This window comes from Camponotus vicinus, unplaced genomic scaffold (genome assembly GCF_025532165.1).
Source record: "Camponotus vicinus isolate PSW18456_S1 unplaced genomic scaffold, iyCamVici1.0 SCAF_14, whole genome shotgun sequence".
Lineage (NCBI taxonomy): Eukaryota > Metazoa > Arthropoda > Insecta > Hymenoptera > Formicidae > Camponotus > Camponotus vicinus.
Window position 1 is genome coordinate 462,554 of NW_028141950.1, and position 23,815 is coordinate 486,368.

The 23,815-nt window shown below is 32.9% G+C and overlaps 1 protein-coding gene and 1 long non-coding RNA gene across 21 annotated transcripts in view; one reads left to right on the top strand and one right to left on the bottom strand.

Annotated features, from left to right (window-relative positions):
- Positions 1–23,815, top strand: part of LOC145965091 (uncharacterized) — a 190,287-nt gene that overhangs the window by 79,691 nt on the left and 86,781 nt on the right. For all 19 annotated transcript variants that reach the window (XM_083088398.1, XM_083088413.1, XM_083088416.1 and 16 more), the window contains exon 3: positions 5,172–5,219. In XM_083088398.1, the coding sequence (XP_082944524.1) occupies positions 5,172–5,219 (48 nt within the window). The remainder of the gene's footprint in view (positions 1–5,171; positions 5,220–23,815) is intronic.
- LOC145965096 (uncharacterized) overlaps positions 1–23,815 on the bottom strand; it is a 78,743-nt gene that overhangs the window by 49,201 nt on the left and 5,727 nt on the right. For both annotated transcript variants that reach the window (XR_014436614.1, XR_014436613.1), the window contains exons 2-3: positions 9,925–10,040; positions 1,710–1,959 (exon numbers count right to left, since the gene is read on the bottom strand). This is a non-coding gene — a long non-coding RNA (uncharacterized LOC145965096). The remainder of the gene's footprint in view (positions 1–1,709; positions 1,960–9,924; positions 10,041–23,815) is intronic.

Consider the following 23,815-nt stretch of genomic DNA (forward strand, 5'->3'; position numbering starts at 1 on the left):
CAATACGTGAAAACTACAATTTATTTAAAAAAATGATTATTTATCTCGTAAAAATGAGCATCTTTCGATAAAAATATTATCCATCATCAATAATAGAACACAGCAAATTCTTTTATATGTACTTGTATTACGCAATACTTCTTTTTCGAAGAAGATGGCTCGATTAAAGTCCAAGTTGATAAAACAAGTTGTATGAGTTTGGGATTAGGTTCACTTTGCCCTATGAATTTTCTCTTTGCTTTCGTTCGACTCCCCTGTTTCTTTGCTTGTTCTTCTTTCGTGATAATCTCGACGCGTTTCGATCTTTCATGTTTTGCTTACTGAAATAATTTCTGTTTGCCTCTCGTCGAATAAAGTTTATTTCGAGCGTTCTTTCGATGCTTCAATAGTTACAGACACCGCTCAACTTCAGTTAAAGTTCAGATCGCTCGCTTTCGTGATGAAGCCGTATAAGGCTGATGAAATACAAAAAAATATCACACATTTATAGCGGCAAATTATTTTCTTCTGCCTTTATTCGTGATATTAATTACTAATTGTCGAGAAATATTTTTAAAAGTATATTTAAGAAATATATTTAAAAAATTAGCTTCTCTATAAATTTTTGCGACTATTAAACAATTTTATAAAATTTCAAAACATTTGTTTTATTTCAATTTAACATCTTTCTTTCAATAATAATTGCATAATTTTTTAAGTGTGTGATTTTTTGAAATACATATTTCGAGTGCTTCAGTCAAAAATAAAATGTGATAATTTTCAGATAATTGCATCGCTTTTTGTGGCAAATATTTTTATAGTGAAAATTACAGCGGAACAAGTATAAAAGAGGCATTTCTGAATGATTTCAGTAACAGTATTTTATATTCAATAATGTGAACTTTCGTAAAGTTAGATTAACAACAACAAAGCGTAATAAGGATGTGGAGATGGTGTCAGATCTTTTGTGACTTTACTCTATTTTATCACAATCTTTTCTCCTTCTTGCAAGCTCGACTACGTTTCTTTCTGCAACTTTGGTCTTTGTTTCTTTGACTTTATGTTTCAGCTCTTTCATCGAATTAAGATCAAATTACATTCGATAGAGAAAATATCAAAATCTATATATAATTTTTACCAATGAATCAATGTAGTTTTTATCGCTATCTTGCAAATCTATTTATACTTATAAAAAATGTTATTTTAGCTCTCAATACAAATTTAATTTTTTAAATATTTTATAAGTATTATTTATGTATATTTTGAAATACGTATTTTGAGTTATATATTTATTTTCTTATATAATTTTGAAAAAATATATAGTGTAGATGTAAAAAATAATTTTTTTATAATAGATTCTGCTTTCGAGGAAGAGAAAACTTGCGCAGATGTTTGAAAAATATTTTATTCCGCACACATATATATGGAAACGTTATTTTCCCGCTTGCATTATCTACTATGAAAGATTTGCGTGTAAAAATTTCTTCATATAAACACGAGTTTTTATATCAGGAGATGACGTTAACTTGACATAAAAGTGGCAACATATTCTCGCTCAATCTTGTATATCGTGATACGTTGCATGACATATCATACGCGATAGCAATAATGTAACTAAACTTTTTTTATATAGCATTCAACATTAGGTGCAAATATTTCCCAGTATTCGATATCGAGATTTAGATCCTCTGGTACATATATTTTATCGCTTTTCTTCTCGCGCATCTTACCTCAGTTCAATCTGTTTTCCCTCATTCGCTTTTCTTCCAGCGAATTTCTCGCTCTGTTATTGTATACCATTGGTTTTTTCTCAGCGTACACAAACCCTTCTTTGTGCAAGGTGGATAGAAAGTATTCACAGAGCTCCTTCTGAAATATGAGCATTCCGAGACGCATGCCGTCGATTTTTTTGCCACTCCCTCTCAGTTTCTTTGTCAGAGATTTTTACACCATACAATCGGGTGTGAATAACGTCCGTATCTGCAAAATGAAAGAGCGTATTAACGTCGACAAAATCAGCATTTGAATATTTATCAGATATTTGATGCTCGTGTGTGAAAAGAAATGACGTGGTATCCAAATAATTTATACATAATTATAAATAAAATAAATTTATAAGAAATAAATTTTTAAGAAATAAATTTTAACGACTAGTAATTGAAAAAAATTGTGTGGTCTCGTCTTATAATCTAGTTTATTTTACATTCGCTTAATCTTAATAGATTTTAATAAAGTTTTGCAAGTTTTGCAAGGTTCGCTTATATGTCATATATTCCATATCATGACCGAGTATCACGATAATCCATCTACCTAGAAGACGGTAATCAGGATTATTTCCTCAGCGAGTTTAATCCCAGATCTCCCGGATTTTATCTTTAGGTGCCAGGTTTATTACTAAAATCTCTAGACAATAGATGAGCGATGACAAACGCAATTCTTTTGCTTTTGTTACGCGAGCATCCTTCTGTCTTCACGCGACTTTACGTTTTTAAAAAAATATGTGACATGAACGCGATATAATATTATATATGATAATATACCGATATAATAAACGTATGTGGTGCATTCAATATGTATAGTAATACAGAGAATATTATCTCATTTATTTAAGCGGTTAACCCAATTCTCATATAAATTTGACGCAAACTCCAACATGCACTCAGCCCTTCAATTAACGCGCAAATAACGCACACGCACAGTGCGTGCCAACCACCGTGTGTTAATTTTCGAAAAATCGGAAAATATCCTACGGTACAATCGCGCCGATCGCTTTTTTCACCGAAAGAGACATGTTTCGCCAATTACACGACAGCGATCATCTGCAACGCGCGATCCGCGAAATCACACGTATCGCGAAATACCCTGTCTATTGTCAGCGGAACGATCGATTGATGACGTAGATATAGAGCACTACAATTTCTGTATCCGGATTTGGCGTACCATCGAATAACGAGCGTTCTTTTCAGAGAATCAGAATATAAATTCCGTTTATTGTGCTAAACGCGCCGTGAAAAAGTCCCGGATTCTCGACGGGCTCGTAAACAGAGACTATGCGCTTCAAAAGGAGCTGATGAAAAAGTATGGGAGAAGCTTCTTATCCGCACCGGAGAGAGATGCTCACTTTTTCGTTTTTCAATAGCGGCGCACTTTGATAATAATTTTTTTATCTGAATTTAGGGCAATTTTTTTCTTCCTGCTCGCATTTATGCGATTTATCCCCATGATCCTTATTTTTGCGATCAACATGTACGGAATTATTATTCTTGTGCGTAAAAATAGCACTTAAAAGAATACTAATTTTTAATTTTAATCGCTTATTATTTGTAAACTATTGTTGTTTCAACATTTTATTTAACTTGAGAAATTCGTCGACAAAACTATAATTAATATATTTCTTCCTCTCCTCTGTCCCAAGTAATCGCGTTAAAGATGAAGGGTAATGTTATTAATGATTGGCCCACTAAATGAGCTTCTTCCGAAGAAAATGGGTCATCGTCGGTATAAATCTAAATTCATATCTCCCGCGTGGCCGGGAATGCGGAAATAGCTACATAGAAGATCCTTATAAATTTACACAGTCGAGTACATATGTACCATCAATTTGGACAAGTACAACAACATGACACAACACACACACATGTGTAATCATATGTATGCAATCGGTATAGAATATGCGTATGCGTTACACACATACATAAACGCGCGCATACATCATGCATAGAATGTTCATGTTCAACTACAGGCAAAGAGTATTAATATTTTAATTATTAATTATTGCACTCATATGCACACGAAACGTATGATAAATATTTAATATAAAAGTTTTTCTTCCTCGACTTTTTACAGTTCACTTTTACGTCTTCAGAATCGTAAAAATGCGTAAAAAGATCCACAGACGATCCACTTACTTAAGCTTGGGATACCTTATGGATGTGAATGCGCGACGCACAGGATATACGCATGATCGATATACGATGTTCGATTTACAGTTTGTCACGTGTGTATATGTGTGTGAGAACGTGCGTTTTGCATAAATATATACACGCATGTATAGTGCACGCATGTTCCTATGTGCACGCGTATGCATACGAGATGCATCTCGGTTCGATTTCGCGCTTTAGTTTGCAGTTTGTCATATGTCGACGTGAGCTTTGCATAAATATACGAAGCATGCAAATATATGAGACGGGACGAAAAAAGAGGTCTCGAGCATCGTGAGAACGCTCGGTTCATTTTCGCGCGATTATGCATGCGTGGCCACAGCTTTATATGGAAGGTATACAAATGGATTCATATATTCAGGCGAAATATATACAAGAAATATGTATATATATTTAAATTTATAAAACACTTATCCAACAATTTGTAAGGTGCGTTCGAAATTATGGGTATCAAAAAAAAAAGATCATTTCTCCTCAAAAATAAATGAAAATGTAGAATAAAATCTTTTCCTACGAGATTCTTCTCGAGAAAATTCATTCTGAGAGTTGGAAAATTTAAGCACCTTTTTTAAGTTTGAAGTCGATTTTTAATGACTTTTAAACAATGAAATTTAAATAACGAAACATAAATAGCAGAACTATGATAATACGAGTCTTTCGAACCCCTTCCATTTGAATTTTTTTATAGCGCATACAAAATTCACGACGTGTTACCAACGATTGACCGAAATAATCGAGGAAAATAGTTCCCAAATGTTTCAAAGTATTCTTTCATATTTTCTCAAGTCTCTATTACTTAGCTTGGAAAGTATCGTATACGAGGTTTCAAATAGGCCTCCTCAATATCCGTAACTTTCTGAAATTCGAACTTTAGTCTGGAACTTTCCGATACTAGTTACTAAAGTTTCCAGAAACTCCCAAACAAGTTACCACACTGTAATAATTGTAAATTTGTTGGTAACCGATACATGTTTTTTTATAACGGAAATGATTCATTCTTACATGCAATTTAATCGTATACGTGTAATTTATTATACAGAAAAATGAATGTATGAAAAGATATTATCGAGACAATTCAAAATTGTGATTGCAAATTCTCTAGATAATTATAGAATATAATTTATAAATCTCTCTTACGTTTAATTTCACAAAGAGTGTCTAATTATTTTCTTGTCAATTTTGAATTGTCTATTGAATTGCTTTATAGATTAACAGTTTTGCCATAATTGCTATTTCTCTGTTCGTTTTTAGAGGAAGAGTGGAATCCAGATGGCAAGGGTCGACAGTCCAATGATACCGGTGAGTTATAATATTTTAAAAAATTTTATTCGCAAATGCAGTCGGAATTTTTCCCTTCTCCTTTTTCTCTGCTGATTGCTTTAATTAATTTATTTCGAAATAAATCGAGACGCGACATATCATTTTTTTACGGTACATTTCGCCAAGAGGGGAAATATTTTCTTCAATCCATTTCTTTATATTTTATTTGATATTATTTTAAATATAATCGATATTCCAAACTTACAATAAGTTATTTTTCTTTGAGGTATAAATTCTTCGATCAATTTAAAGTATTTTTAAAGCAAGTTTGCATTATTATTGATTCTTAATTAATTAATTCCACTTTTATTTTTTTCAATAATTTTAAAAAGACAACTAAGAGAGAAAAATGAGATTTTAAAATATGTTTCATAAAGTATAAAAAATTCGGCCGGTTAAATTGAATAAATGTGAAAAATATGATAATTAGATTATTTAATCAGCGTAAAACTGTGAAGAATTTAACCATCAGCTTTTCTCGCACAAGTAGTTAAATTTGTAGCTCAACCACACAAATAACCATCTATTTGACTTTCTAGTCATTATTGTTTCACGAGATCGACTGTTTCATAGAAGGATTATCCAAATTGCATTGCCTGCAATCGTCTTTGGTCCCCTCCTTTCCTCTCTCTCTCTCTCTCTCTCTCTCTCTCTCTCTCTCTCTCTCTCGCTCTCGCTTGCTCCTTGGCCTTTAAGTAGACGCATTACGAGCTTAACTTAACTCTTGGAATTAGCGAGGTCTCAGTCAGGTTTCCCGAGTTCAAGTTTCACCCTCTCCCTCCGTTCATTCTCTCAAGTGACTGCACCTTTTCCTCTCCCTCCGTTTGTAGTCCGTGAAATTGATATGCCGAGCCTCTCGTCTTTATCTACGAGCCCACCCTGCTGCAACTACAGCAGATTCACGACATGTGATCGCCTTACAAGGAAATGCTCCAAGTTATGCCGAGTATTCTAACTTGAAATTAAAAGATACAACCACGTATACATAAAGAATATTTATATTTTTATTAATATTAATATTAATATTTTTATTTATATTTATCAATATTAATATTAATATTTTTTATTAATAAAGAGTATTTATTTTACATATTTTTCTTTATTTTTCGTTAAATACGAAAATTTTGGTCAAATAATTATCTTTTATGTATTTCTACATACAAATACATATTTTTTAGTCTATTTTATTTTAAAATCGATGCAAAGCGACATGACGATAAAATTGCACCATACAGATGATTTAAAAAATCGAAAAATGCTTAATTATTCAATTGAATACGCTCACGAAAAAAAATTCTGTTCAGAAATAACTTTGCATTTATGCACGCATGCATATATACATCGATCATTAATAAGGATTAATTATTTATAGGATTAATTACAATAAATGTATATAAGAAAAAATAAATATTCTTTAGAAATTGAGAAATATATAAAAAAAAATAAATATTCTTTAGAAATTGAGTAAAAGAGAAAAAAAATTTTGGAGTAATTTCCTTTTTAAAGCGATTCGAACGTAGAAATTGGAGTTATTTGGAGTAATACTTTATCCGATATTTTGTACCCTCGCCCTTGCAATCTCTTTTTACGACCCTCGAAAATTGTCCCGCGATGAACCGGGGATAATCCCCCGCGGGGTAAAACTCCGCGGATAACCCATCGACGTACCAGCTCCCGACGCGCGCTGTTAATCTTCGCCTCCATCGGAACCGGCGTCGCCGAGATGGCGTGCAGAGCCCAACGTCGACGCCGACGCCGATGCCGACGTCGACGTCGGTGTCGTCGAATCGACGCATCTCTGACGAACACCTCGCGCAACTCGGTCGCTGACCAATCCTTTTAAAAATGACATTTCCACCCTGCTGTCAGTTTCACATCGATGACACATCCACTCGTGAATATTTATACGGTGCGAGTTCACATCAAAAGTATTTTTTTTTTCTTAATGAAAAGTGCAGAGTAACCAGACATATTGTGATAAAATTTCTGTTTGTTTTTTTTGCCATGTATATAAATAATATTATTGTAATTATTGAGATAGGCAAGTAATTTCTGGTTTCATAATTGAGGTAATTTTTACAAACGAGACATTCGCGCATTCGGAGTTTGCTGTGCAAATAAACAGGTTTTCCATCAGTTATCCCATATACTAAATAATTTTATCCTTTGTGATAATATTCCCATTAGTAAAAAACAAATTTTATAATCATATCTTCAATTAATAATTAAAAAAAAACAAATTATACGTAATGTGAAACCTACGACTTATTATTGAGATACGATTAAAAAATTGTTATATGCATGACTAATTCCAATTAAAACAGAACGCAACATTCACTACCTTCTCGCTACAAAATCGATTAGACGATTATACGATAAACTCATTTTCCTCCGCACCCTCCGCAACACGATTGGATAAACATCCAAATTCGCGAAGCGATGTCGAATGCAATTAATCCAATCGATACAGAGCTTACTTTCTTTAACAATAGCTTAATCATTAAATCTTAAACCATTCAAAAAATGTTAAAAGTGCCATTGTTATGATATTTTTAATATTGAAAATAATAACAAATTTGCTTCCTTTTGAGAGAAATAAAAAATTTCCACATGGAAAATGTATATCGTAAACTCTTTTAGAATCTGTTTAAAAAAAATCATTTTAAAGGAGAATAATGTTTAATAAATTTACTATTTTTCATTAAATATAAATTAATAAATTAATACGGAATGAATTAATTATGAATTATAAATCACGCGAGCGCCACGAGAAAATAATATAATAATTGTTCTAGCCGTCTATGGGGAAAAGAGGAGAGCATCATTATTTCAGATGCACACTGAGAAAAAAAAGTTGTCAACTTGACTAAACCATTTAACTAAATTATTATTTTTTTAATTGAAATATTTAATTATTTAAATTAAATAATACATATTACATCTAACACGACATCTATTTAACTTAATATTCAAATATTTCAATTAAAAAAATAATAATTTAGTTAAACGGTTTGGTCAAGTTAACAACTTTTTTTTCTCAGTGCATAATCGATTGCTAATTTCTAGCGCAAAAACAAACTAAACATCCGGATAAAATCAACCTCTTTTTCAACAATATTGTTAAATTACTCGACAAATGTTGACGAAATAAAATATTTACGCTGTACTTTTTACCCGATCCTCGCTGCTTAAAAAAAACATTCGGACAAGGGGTTGAACACCCTTCAGGGTCGAGGGTTAAATCGTCGGCCATCGACGTGATCGACGAGAACATGCCGCCACCAAGCAGCTTATCGCCTTATCGCTTGTGCAAGCACGATGATAAAGAAGAGACCGCCGTGAGCTCCGCCACCCCCACTTCCTCCCCCACTATTCCCCCCCACTTCCGCCCCCATAAGGCAGCGACGTGGCGCGGAATCTCCGTCAACTAATATTGATTATAAAACCGGCGGCGGCAGCGGTGGCGGCGGCGACGGCGGCGGCGACGGCGGCAGCGGCGGCGGCGGCGGCGGCGGCGGCGGTGGTGGTGGTGGTGGTGGCGGCGATGGCGATGGTTTCTTTGCTCCCTTTTTTTTCTTTTGCCAAGCGAAGCCACGGGCGGTAGTGCACGCGCGCGAGACACAATACGCCCGTAGTGTGCGTCGTGGCGGCGGCGGTGGCGGCGGCGGCGGGTTACTCTCGCGAGGAGTTACCGGAGATACGACCGGTTAGCTCGCGGTCAAGTGAATAAGGGCCTCATCGGGTCAGACATGGTACAGTGGAGAGAGTCTCCGTCTCGTCTGTGATCCCTCGTCGTCCGATCGTGCGTCGCGTTTTCCCGTTTTCCACCTCCGGAAATCGTGCACGGACACTCGCAACGTCTCCTGCCTAAGAGAGGGTGCATTGACTCCGGACGCAATGTAAGTAAACGGAAGTAATATCGTGCTAACCACGCGCGGATTCTTCTGCGACGCAGGTTTATTTTTTCCTTCTCTTTTCCTCGGTGATTTCGTCAAATTCCCCGATGTTGATTGTCTCGGCATTTTTGACAAGTGTATGTTTTTTTAATAGAAAAATTCAAACAATAAGATATTAATTTGTATCGCTTGTGAGAGACGTACGCAAAGTATGTATTTCCAAATATATACTCCTGGACAAAATTAACGCATAATTTTTTTTCACTTTTTCTTTAAAGGCTGATATTTAAATTTTAACGAAAAATTTTAAAGAAAAAGTGAAAAAAATTGCGTTCATTTTGGAGTATATTTGCATACAGTAGTCGTGTTTTTTTTGCGAGAATTTTCTTCAAATAATATGTGAATGAATTGATGTTTCATGGTATCAGTTTGCATAATTATTTTAATTAATGAAAAATATTTTAATGTGAATTAATAGTATGTGTATAAATATAGCTCTTGTTATAGAAAGAATATTATCTAAAAAATTCTTAAAATATAATATAATTAATCATTTAAGCCTCTTTTATCGAACATTTAATATTCTACAAGTAAGAAAAAAATGCAAAATGTATTTTAATTTCTTTTACATAATTCGTTGCATATATTAGAACTTACTGATATCTCGAAAGTGCAGTTTTTCAAGATGGGACATCGTGATATCGACATTTGAAGAGATTGAGACAAGATAGCGCATTCGATATTAATGGACGTTTAAAGTTTAAAACTTTCCACTCTAGGATACTTACTCCTTGCTCAACTTTTTCCGTCGCTAAATTTAGCTGACTTTTCTTCTCAAAAGAATTTCATCAGTAATCTACAGGAATCGCCGACATAACGGATTGTAGTTGCACTCTTACGTCAACTGAAACAGAAAAGATATTATTTTCACTATCTTGATATGAAATGAAATACTAATGCATTTGAGAATAAATTGCTCTTGATTACGATGCATTTATAATTGAATTACAAAAATATAAATAGTCAACAAGAAAATGAACCTAATGTAAAATGAAACATACGAGATGTGATAACTTTTAAAAATCGATTAACATTATTTTAAAATAAATTTTTTTCCGGATGTTAACAAATATTTTTCACGCATAAATGAGGTATTTTTAAAAAAATATTTTAATATATTTTTCACAAAAGCTTGCGATGCCGAATTCTTGAGAGAAGCAATGAATTTTCGGCGCTTGACGCAATTATCTATTTCAAACGGAATAGATAAGTTGCACATAATCGCGTATACTCATTGTTAGATATGATACGTAAATCGGTTTACTATCGCCTAAAGGCTGGGCCAGTCGAATGTAATGTTATTACATGTTTCACACAGGCTTTATTACCGATATTGCTTTCGCTACGTCGCTACATCGATTATTGATCCTTTTCGGTGTTAATATCTCGTCGCGTTCGGTTGATCGTTGACGTGCAACAAGATTAAAGCAGATAGAATCAAAGTAATAAACGCGAGCCTGCGGCTAATTGTACTTCAGCCGCGAAACGGTTACGTCATTGGTTAATCGTACGAGAAGCAAGGGAGGAATATACGTTATATACGTTGCTGCAGAGACAATCGCAGATATCTATCGGTTATTGCATCTTTGATACGAAACATTTGTCTTCTCTACATGTGTAGCGATTCGAAAACCACCAATTACAGCTCATTAGACAAATGATGTAATAATACAATCGAGCAAATAACAAGGTAGACACTCGCCAGCTGCAATATAATTAATTTTAGATAACGAATATATTTATATAATTAAATATGATAAAGGGGGATATAAGATGTAAGAGATGTGCAAGTTCTTAAATATTAAAATTATTTAATAAAATTTAATAATTTAATTATTTATTAAATTATTTAATACATATTTAGGTTCTTGCGAGTTTACGTCATTTAATTCGCTCTTTTGCAAATTGTTCCAACAAGCTTCACATAACAGAAATAAAAATGATATCTCTCTTTTATCTCTGGAATACCTTTTTTTGCATGATTCCTTTGTACAGCAAGTGTCCAAATGCGACAAGTCAAACATTCGATGAAATTAAAAATTGATGTGTCGCTCTTTCGCTCGACGAAATCTTGGATGGCGACTCGCAAAGACCGATCGATCGGATCGGACAGACGCTTCCTGTTTCATAGGTTATAGACCGGAATGGACGAGCTACGAAACCGAGACGAGAGAACGAGGCGCTTCCTGCTAGTTTGGGACTGCGAGCCTTGATGACGCCGACTTTAGATTCCATTCATATTCAAACGATATTTCATCCAAGACACACACGCCAAGTGGATAGTTCTCGTTTGAACGAAGTCGATTCCCCTTTTGTCGGTGTCTTCCGGCGTAAAATCGATATGTCGATAGCATGCGCGCCTACGTTTTCGCGTGAGATATATGTTTACATGTATGCGCGATCACTCCGTTAAGATATCTCTGCGGGGGAAACTTGGCTAATAAATATCTCGTTGGCGGAGGATATATGCCCGCGTTTTGTAGAAAATGTTGAGGATATTCATGAGGACGCGCGATACACTTTGCTTATGAAAGAGAGAGAGAAAGGAAGAGAGCGAGTGTGCATGGCTTTAATAACGATATATCAAAATAACGTCCATAGAGACGACATAGAAACTTACATCGGCGCTCCAATGTAATTAATAGATACATATTCCCTACCGTAATCCGCTCAATATACGGGATATATAAATGACCAAAGTTCGCAACGTGGTTACACGTTTGTATGTTTCCAACTTTGTTACGTCAGTCGTCACGTATCGTAAAACATATTAAATGTGTGAATATTCGTTATTAAAAAAATTACATAATAGAGTTTGATCGTGAAAAAAAGATAATAATTATTAAAAGCTTATTTTTCGCACTTAAAATAGAATAAAAGCCACTATAGGTTGTCACAAATTAAATGCATTATTTAGCCTGTATAATTACAATTTGCACGTTTAATAGTTGTATTATATATTTAAATTTGCATTCATACATGTGATATTATTTTACATTTAAATATGGCCACCACACATCCCGTGTATATGTGTGCGCATTTCAATTATATAATATAAAATCCCTCACAGATGAGACATTTTAGTATAAAAGAGCGATTTTATTAGAATCGAAATGCGATATGCATGTAGATATGGCAAAAATCGTCATAAACGCATCGTTTCACTTTACGTTTCGTTTGGGAAATTATTGCACTCGAGAGACTCGAAAAAAAGCTTCCTATTTTATCGTCTTTTTTTACCTGCGATTTTGACGGATCACCCCTTTTTCGCATGTGTTATATATCACTAAATTTATTTTTTATGTCGTGTGTGTATTTTATCGATTCGCAATAACTGTGGCGTTTTATTTGATTATAAATCGTTTCTTATTTTAATGAAATACTAAACGTTTAATCAGTTGGTCTATAAATAGTATAAATCTTGTGAAAAGTTGCAACTGCCGTTTCTTGTACAAGTCGATTTCAAGGTAGCACATTGTATTTGACTATTTGAAAGACAAACTGAGAAGAAGTGTCGCGCAGTAAGGAGCTTAAAAAGTTTCGGTTCCGAAACTTTTGGCGCGGACCCGTATTTTACACATTTGCACACAGTTCGCGGACAAAACTACTTATACACACATGTTCCATACAGTATTTTTTATCTTTTGTAACGTGAAAACGTTTGCAAAGTTACAGTCTCAAGCAAGAGCGCACGTATGTATTATTATAAATTTTATAAATTTCCTGCTTCTCGCTCCCAGCAATTGTTCGAAGCAGGAAATGTTAAAATCTCGAGGAATCTGAAAAAATTGCCGAATAATTCACGTAATTTTGAAACTACAATTACTGCTTCTTCAAGCACAATATATAATCATAAATTTAATGTCTGTTCATTTTATTATCCTCGCGTAAATTTTGTATAAAATTTTCAAAATAGTAAAAATATAAAAGTAAAGAAGCCCCGCAAAAGTTAGAGAAAAGGTCTGTAAATCTTTCTTCAGGTAATCTCTGGGAATTTGATTGCTTCCCTATCCAACATAAAAAAATAGGAAATATCGCTGAAAAGGTTGAAAGAATGGATGAAGATGTCCAAATAAATATAAAGTTATGTGAGAGCCGCGTTTGTAAAATACGAAAAGAGCCTCTCTCGAAAAACCTTCGACTAGAAGCTCACCGACTAAATCCGCCGGCACGATACTATCTCGCAAACAGGCGAGTCGATAGCACACGTATATATATATGTAATATACAGGGTGTCCCGAAACTAACGCTTGATATTTTAAAGGCAGAGTCTCTGACCAATTTAAAAACGATTTTTTCTCAGCGAAAATGTCGAGAGAGATCATTATTTTTTGCATATTCTCAATTTTTATCATCATGTATCTTTCTAACTAAGCCTTAAATTAAAATTCTATTAAAGTAAACTCTATCTAAAATTAACTAAAGAATGTGACTTTATTAATATTTTATTCCCATAAGCCTTAGTTTGCGAAAAATCCTTTATTTTCAATCGTTTATAACTCGAAAACTATTAGTGCCGCGACATTTTCGCTGAGGAAAAATCGTTTTTAAATTGGCCAGAGAATCTGCCTTTAAAATATTAAGCGATAGTTTCGGGACACCCCGTATATGTAATATATATATATATATATATATATATATATACGTGTGCGCGCGCGCGCGCGCGTCTTTGTATGTGTCTGTGTGCAAGCGCACGTGCAAGCGACGGTCTCTCCTCCGCAAGCTGTTTTATACGCACGCAGTCCGAAAGTGATATAGATTTTTCGCTCCGCACGCACTCGATGGCGGGCAGGATGGCGCCTACACAAATACAAATATATATGTATATACATATATATATAAAACACGCACGAACGCACACGCCGTCCGACTAGCGGTATTCGCATAATCGATACGGAACAAGTGGAATTAAGGGAATAACGAATGCACCGTCCCAATATAGACTCTCGCTACGCTTTCGCCTTGCTAAAGATTCGCGTTCTCTACTATTCCGAACCACCCTCGATTTCCTCTTTTCTGCATCAAAGTAATTTGATTCTGTGCGATTACTAACGTCGTAAGACTCGAAAATTGTATCGGAAGTTTTAAAAGAGGGGAAAAATCTCTGAACAATTTTCAAGTAAATTTTTAGGATCGAATCAAACATTGCTTATCTTTGAAATTTTATTATGTATCTCTTTTAATAGAATTTATTATAACTAATATTAGAAATTAGATGACTTCTGATTATTGAGACAGTGCAATTATTATTAATTAAGAATAGAAAGAAAGAACGGCTTGTTTGTCTGCAAATCTATCTGTTTGTTTTTTAAAAAGTGAACGAGTGGTCGTCTGGAGTTACTGATTCAACCTCGAACAATTAAGGAGAATTAACGCGCGCTACGCATTTAACTCTTTCATTCGATGAACTTGTGCTCAAAGAAGCCGTACAATTTGAGAGTGCAAGTCTTTGGCAACTGACGCAGCGCGTGAAAGTGTTTATGGAGTACACAAGGGCATGCACTTTTTTTCATTTTATGCGATTCATCTCAAATAACTCATAAAACAAGTTTTCGTCAATTAATCTCTCGTTAAAAATAACTGGTATAAAATTTCTAGTACGATATCGATGGAATGAGATAATAGATATTTTTCGTACACGAAAATTCTAGTGTAAATATGCAAAAAAAATATCTAAAGTATATATAAATATATTATCGCGACATTGAAATAAGATAAAAATAATGCCACAAAAATAGACTCTAAATACAATATATGTATGGAAATTGTTAAATAAAAATATTTTAAAATTGTAATGTTTTTACCTATTTGATATTGCATCATTTCACGAGTCAGAAATTGAATTAAATTTAAAATATTTGTTAAAAATATCGCTTACAATCGATATTCAAATCGCAATTGGCCTTCAATTTGTGGAAATGCATCAAAATTTATAAATTTGCCAAAATATAGTAAAACTATAAGGAATGGAAATTTAATAGTTATATGAATAGTTTATAATTAATCAATGTAAGAGGAGAACAGATTGTAGCCGTAAAATCGGACGAAAGAGTCGGTTTCTGAATTATTACCAAATGCTTGAGATATTTTCAGCCAATCGATGATTACACGTCGAGACACATTATACCGAGTTCGTCGACCTTACATCAATAAAACGTGATGAATCTTTCTCGAAACAGGTTGCAGCGAAATTATGCAATGATATTTTTCATATCATTTTTGATGTTTAATGTTAAATCAAATTTCTTTTTTTACCTTTATTTTGATTATATTATGCAAAGCAGAAATATTTTTATTACTTTAATTAATATTTATTAACATATACAAAAAAGTATCAATTAATAATATTTTAATCTGCTTTAAGATTTTCGTTATTTTACAGCTGCAATGTTAATTATAATTATTAGCATTTAATTATTTTGTATTTATTTTTTTATTAAAATAAATAATTTTAGAAATTATTTTTCAGAATAGATAAATAATTTTTAATTTTTTTATGTGAAAAAGAGACTAAATTTACAATTATTTTGCTCATTTTATATATGTATTAAAGTTTGAAGCGCATTCTGCTTACGTATATCTATTTTTTTATATGTTTCTTTTGTATTTTAAATAACGCATTTAGTATTATATAGTAATTTGAGGGATGAAAAATCACAAAATGAAATCTGAAAAAATATAAACTTTAAAACATCTTTTGTGATTGAATTTCTATGATAGAAAAAAGCGACCTTTGTTATATTAAATCTTTTTTATATTATGCATTAAGGCATTAAATGTAAACATCGAAAGCACCAGAAAAGCACATTTAGCGCTAAATGTATAAAGCACGTTTATAAATGTATAACTCCCAACATCTTTCTATCAAGCATTTTGCATTTTTTTCGCTATCCATCATTAAACTCTCAATACGTCTCGAGGGAGAAAAATCGAGAGAAAAAGAGAGATGCGCGCATTTATATTCTCAATACTTCCGAGATACGATATTCGAGTTGAGTGTCGGAAGGAGAAAGAGAGAGAGAGAGAGAGAGAAAGAAAGAGCGATACAGAAACGTTCTTTCGCGCGTATTTTTGGCCGACAATAATCGATAAGCGCCCTGCCCCAGAGTTGCTGAAATGCTATTGTCCTATCGTGTCAATAATTTCGCTTCGGCTAAGGACAGACGATACCTTTCCGCCAGAATGTCGACAGAGGGATGCGAATATATCCGCAGGATTTATGAACATTTCAATCTCGCAAGCAAAACGTCTGTTTAAAATGAAGTAGCCCATGCTCCGTGGGATGATGCACGTCGAACAAATTGGTTAAACTTTATATACACGAGAGAGAAAGAAAGAGAATTTACATTTTAATTAAATTTTAGATTTTTTAATCTACACAATTTCAGATTTTAATAGGCCTTTTAACTATATAATTTTTACATTCTGTAATTTGAGAAAAAATGAGACAATTTAATTCTTCTTTTCAACTTTTTTTTTAAATATCATTTTGGCGTATTAGATTTTTAAAAATCTAAATCGAAAATAAGAAAAGTCATCAAAATATTCACTCAGTTTCTAAAGATTAAGAAATCTTTATATCTTTATTATATCGTGGAGTAATTATTAAGTAATAAGAAACAGAAAATCTAATTTTATACATATTTGGTAATTTATATACATATTCTTTTGATAATTCTTAATAAGTCTTATTGTAAACAAAAATTATTCCAAGATTATCAACGTCAAAATATTATTTTTAATAGTATTATTCATAATGTTAAATAATATCATAATAAATATTTAACAATTTTACTTGTATATCAAAAATATTATAGTGTGGATTAACTTGGATTTGGATTAGTTTGTCAAATAGAAAAGGCTATCGATCAAAATTCTATTTGGACGGAAAAAATATATATATTTTGTATTGTACAATTTATATTGTAAAACACCAGCTATTTGTTCGTTTGTCGATGTCACTCAATAGAAAAATGATAAACGAAATTTACAAAAAACATATACATATACACATATACATGCATTTACGCATTATACTTGTGTAGATTTGCATATTCAAATTCATAAAATTCAATATAAAATCTGCATTAGAATCAGCTTTTCTGACACAAATTTATATATATTTAAAGAATAAAAATAAATAATTTTATATAATAATAATTTTATATAAAATTGGCAATATTTTTCCGTAAATTTCTCTAAATATAAAATATGTAAATATAAAAAGCTTATCCAACTACTTTAGAATGTAAATCTTATTATACCTTCAATTATACTATTAATTTTGCAAACAATGTAAAAGTAAAAAATATATATTGAATATTCGCAATCACATTTATATATTTAAAGTAAGCGAAATCATTTCAATTCTAGACATGAGGAAAACGATTGAATGACAAAACTATTATGTACTCTTTTACACATCCCCGGGAGAGAAAAACCCATTCGATTTCTAAATCGATTTTATCACGTCACCGTTTCCACTACTTTTGAGGGAAATTGCAAGTTAAATTAGATTGAAACATACAGGTATGATGCTTCTCGTATATTCTGACACGAGTCATAATTCATCAGCTTGTTATATACGATAATTGATAATTTTACACATGCCGACTTTCTGCAAAAGATGAATACATCTTTGCACAAATATTTTGGTATAAAAAATAATGAATGAGAATAATAAATAAGTATAGAATAAATTTCAACAAGTTATTAAATTGATATCGATCAGTAGTAGTGATTGATACTACTACGTAAAAATTGATATAATCCTTTCCTGACGACGAATGATATCGAATACAATTATCATCGTATCACATCGCTTTTGAATATCAAATATCAATGAACGGTGAGGAATCACACGCACACATCCATGAATATCATATATCAAATTATTCTACACGTTTAGATCATTTGCGAAGGCATATATTATCAAAATGATATTTCATATCTCATTATACGTCATTATTATACGAGATACTATAATTTCCGATCTTGAATTCTTTTTCATTCTCTTACATCTTATATTTAAAAGAAAATTTTTCATTCAAATAAAAATCTAAAAAAATTATCTCTGAAAAGATTGTAATTATTTCTTTATTTCTCAATTTCGCGTCCAAAGTTCTGCTTGTGACACATCGTTTGTGACACGTTATCAATTTTCGTCGACGACAACCTTTTACAAGCCTCGGTCTTGTTTTCGTCGGCAAGATTAATACGTGACGCCCGCATCCATATGGTCACGATTTTTTATAATGACTCATTGTCATTATTAGAGCCCGCAACATCTTTTCGCTTTCGTCTGCCTTCTCTTCTTATTATAGAGATTTCAATCTCCGATATCGCTCGTGACTCGTTTCGTTTTCCATAGGCTTCTCTCTGTTCACGATCACGTTTTCGCAGGGATGAACATTGCAACAGAGTTAAAATCCGATGACGCGTTATACGAATCATCGAACCGCAGGATCTCTCGTGTCCGGGTTCGGAATTCATCTCTATTTTGCCAAGGCAAAAATACATGTACGATTTCCTATCGATGCAATCTCTAATTGATGGCTCCGACCGCGCAGCGAAGTTTCTAATTTCATTTATAACCGATTTCTGCTGATTAATCAAATTTTCTTTTTATCTACCTACACAGATTTTTATATAAAATGACCCGTTCGCTCTGCTACATCAAATCGGGAAAATAAATCTTCAAAACTATTTCGAGAGAAAAAATGCAATATTATTTCGCATCGTAATAATAATTTACACAAAACACAGTAAAATAAAATTTTATCTAATTAACAAGTTAGGTATTAGTACTTGGTCGTTAATTAATTAATAATATTTATTTCTGAATATATTTATATTTAGTTATATAAAGAAAAAAAATTAACGAATGTTTTTTAATAGCGTGTTATTTATTCTTGTTTCATAATTTCCTGTTGATCGTAACACGATTAAAAATTGTTTTTAATTCATTAAATGAAAACTGTATTTTCTCATTTCACATTTACACAAGAAATAAAATATATATCCATATTATGGCTGATACTATTTAATCTGTTAAAGGACGGGGAATCGATTAAACGGTTCAGATGATTAAAGTTCGCTGACATTAGCGAAACCGGACCAGTTAGAGGCCATTTATCAGCTGGTTAACGACGAATTCCTAATCATGATTAAAGTGTAAGGAATCTTAACTAGCCTTTTTTCGAGCGACGACTATTTAAATGCGTGTCGTAATCACGTATGTGGTATGTTGTAAAAGAATGTTAAATGAGGGCAATTAAAACATGTATTTTGTCAGTCTTGTTTTAAAACGCGATAGTGTTATATAGGGGAATGGGAAACGCTCTCCTCGCAAAACGTACTACGCTCTCCTGGTCGTACGGGATATTATGCAAAAACACGGTGCAACAGATGGTGAGCGGAGGTCAGAGAACTGGATGCACTTCACGTGACATTAGCTACGATAAGCAGGTCCGTCACGGCAATTGAAATCGATCGCCTTTTGCCGAAGCACATGTATAATACATGTATAATGCAATCTTAATCACATGGCATTGCGGTAAGCGGTCATCCAGGAATGCGCTTCGATCGCCCCTCCTTCGTTAAGCCACATCAGAATGTCGTAATTGATACGATTCGTAATCGTAACTCCATCCTAATGGCCTCCATCTTAATTGTTCGTATCACGACGATTGTTAGCGTCAGCGAATTCCAAACCGAGAACGATATATCTATATAAGCATATTTTCTCTCTTGCATTCAAATGTTAAAAGATTAATTAAATGAATACTCTTTATTCGTTTATTTTGTTTATGCGAAAAGTAAATTTCTCTTCTTCAGAATCACACATATTATCAAGAAAAAATAAAATATTGCGCGCTATAAAAAGTCTCAAGTATTTATTACATTGATAACATAAGATTCAATATTCATTTGGAAAAATTATTCATTCTGTAATTAATGATCTTGATTTGCATAATCACTGGTTTACCGCTAATATACCGTGATAAAATACAGCAAAGTATAAAATTTACATCACACTCGCTTCAATTATCGCCTCTCAGCTATGTATTTTCTTCATTGGTATATCGATTTGATCTATTTTCACGCTCGGGGCACGCAGCGGATAGAAACGGGGTCGTAGAACCTAAGTATCCCACCGACAGCGTAGCTATCATAGTAAGGTCGCCATGATAAGCTCGAGATTCAATCTTAACAATACTATCTCAAAGCAGCGACATAGTCACTTGTGTTGATAAAAGATAACTGTATAAATCAATTATTAATTCATATTTAATTATTAAAATGAATATAAAATTAAAGCGTTAAATTAACCGCTAAATTAAAATATTTTAAAATAACAAATACCCTACTTCTCTTATGCATCAATTTTAACATGTGTTAAAATAAGAAATACACGTAGACTAGCCTGCGACAAGAATAAAAGCAAAAATCTTGTTTAAAAAATTTAATCAATTTAAAAAAATGTAATAGATTATCTTAAAATTTTTTAAATATATATATTAAACATTTACTTGGGACATACTTATAATTGAATTAATGAAATTTCTTATTTCCTCTGATTTTCCTGAAATTATTTGTCTTAAAAAGTTCAAGAAATAATAAAACTCTGCCATTGACGAATAAATTATTTTTCCTCGCAACCGGAAAAGACGTGCTTCGGATGAATATACAAAGGTAGCATAACTATAGCGGTTTATAACGATATTAGCATATCGCAACTATATTTGCCACGATAGCTTTACAAATCGATCGTTTCTGCAGCCGCGCATGAAACAATCTTCGTCACATCTTCGAGCGTAACTAACGTTTATTGGTTCTCATTAAAGGCACTTGATTCTCCATTGCCTCGTCTTGCCTTCCAGTTATCTAGGTAAATGTATGCGATACGTAACATACACACACAAGTAAATATTATATAATAAATATGAATAATTCAAAAGTAGTTTCGCATCAAAAAAATACAAAAGCTTACGTCGCTCGATTAAAATTGTTATTTTTGTTACATTTAAATTATTATATTTTTGTTATATTTAAATTAATATATTTAAATTGTTATATTAAATTGTTATATTAATTATTGATATATTAAATTGTTATATTTAAATTATATTTTCGTGCTCCTATTTTCCGTTATCTTTAAATATCTTGGTTCATCTGAAACGTTAGCGCTATCTTACTGCTCCGTATTGTATGCACGTTCGAGGGAAATCGGAACGGCGTTGATACGAGGCAACTAAACACAGGTATGTTCTTATTATACATACATATATAACATACATACATATATAACATATACGCGTACACGGAAAATCTTATCTGCGGATTATCGAATTTCCGAGCGTTAGATTAGATTTCTCGACGACCGCGCACGCTCGGCTCTACGCCGGTTTCTGAAAATAAACGCGTATGATACCGTCATCGTCGCCAGTACTCCACCCGTTATATATAACATATAGCGGCTTCGACATATACATAGAGTTTATGTACAGTGTATACAGAGTGACGCGAGTGCACGCAATTTCGTGGAGGAGATTTATTAAATTATCGAAATTGTTTCATAACTAGATGGAATGCGACTTAAAATAAACTGGATGGAAGGATAGAATCTTTGGCAGATTTGGAACAAATTTTTCTATAATGAAAACATCAGTAGGTCAGTTTTTCAGTTTTCAATATTACTATCTAACATTACTATCTAATTAAAATAAGATTTGAAATTTGAAATTTATTATAAATTAAAGGAAGATTCAAATAAATGATATTAATATAAAAGTTGGCTTCTATCATAATATGATTCATAAAGCAATCAATATTTTAATTCAGTTTTATTTTTGTAAGTATTTGAAAATTTTTATTATTGCTTATTGTTTATTTATTGCAAGGGATCCGTTCAAATCTATAGAAAGCTAATTATGTCGACCATTATTAATACTGACATAATTAATAATCATTGTGAAATTTTACATTTTGTCGATCTGCAATATTTGCAGAATTTCAAATATCAATCTAAATTGTTTAGATAAAATATTACATAAATTATTCTTTATAATTTTCAGTACATCTCTACTTTCGTTTACGTGATTTTTCTCAGCACTCCTAGAAATCGCGCTTCTCGAAATAATTTTTCGCAATTTATCGAGGGCATCTATTTGTGCCCTCGTCTAGAGGAGTGTCTATCATATTGACGGATGACATTTTAATAAATACTAATATCGAACACGTGTCATGCCGACTAATATTACACCGTTAAACATAAAATGACATAATATAAGACAGACTATATTGACAAAAATACTAAAATGGACATATTTAATTAATTGGACTTGCTAAAATTTTTTTGCAAATTGAAATAAAATAAATACGTATGTTTAATAATTGTCATTTTTCGATTTAAAAACTGTCTGAAAAATCGCTAGATTGTACTGTAAAACATGTAAATATTATATGTTGGACGGCATCGTATGATCCAAGTCGAGGCGATTTTTCGTCGACGATAATCATTTTATAACGTCGCGAAATTGTATGTTTTGCATTTTCATATTAGTTGGTTGTTGAAAATTTCAAAGTGGTTCGCCAAAGTTTAGAGTATAGTTTACTCACGTTGCCAATTACAAGTGTCGCATAAACTCCTTTATTGTGGAAACTTGCGCGGCTTATTGTCGCAAACTACGCACGTAACCTCGATATTACTTGCAGCTAATTTTCGCACACATATAGTCTACTATTTATCAAGTTATCTTGACGATCAATGAGAGACTTCACTATCGTCTTATTATATTTACTTTATTATATCTTGACATTGATATCTGATGGATTTAAAATTTTACACGACAAACAATAATGACGCGAATCTATTCACAAAATTTTCAAAGTTACTATTAATTAACGATTAAATGACAAATTTTAACCTCCTAGATTGACGATTTATAATATGCGTATTGCGCTATACTTCAATTTTCGCGAATTTAATTATAGAATTTAAACTCGCCTTCACTCTAAGCTTCCACATTTCCTGCGAATTCTCTCAATTTCGAAATCACGTAGTATATTGACACGTAGAAGTACATACACAGTCAACCTATACAAATATTTGCTCGGTTTTAAATTCGTCATTTATCGCATAATGAAACGACACATCGCGGAAACTCGGATCGTTGAAGACTCGAAGCCGAGAAAGAGCAAACTTCCGTGTTTGCGTTATTTTTCAGAGATCTTTCAGCAGCAGAACCATCACGTATGTTACGCGCTAAAATCTCGTAAAAATCGCAAATGTTCGTCTTTTCGAGCGGGCGAGTCGGGCACCGATGCGACGTAATGTTTTACGACATACATTTGTCAGATAGCAATTTGACGTTTGCGCGGAACGGCCATTTCGGCGCAACACCGAAATGCACGACGTTTGGCCACCTACGCGAGGTATGGCGCCGCTATGACGCATGTAGTTTCGTCGGAATTCGAATCTCGTCATTAATTGGACGACGGCTCTGTCGGTTCGCCATTCTGACCCATTTTCTCCCAAACTCCCGTCCAGATTCCGCGCCGAAACTTTCGGCGTCGTTAAGCTCCGCCACGTGGACTATTCGCCGAGATTGATTGTGA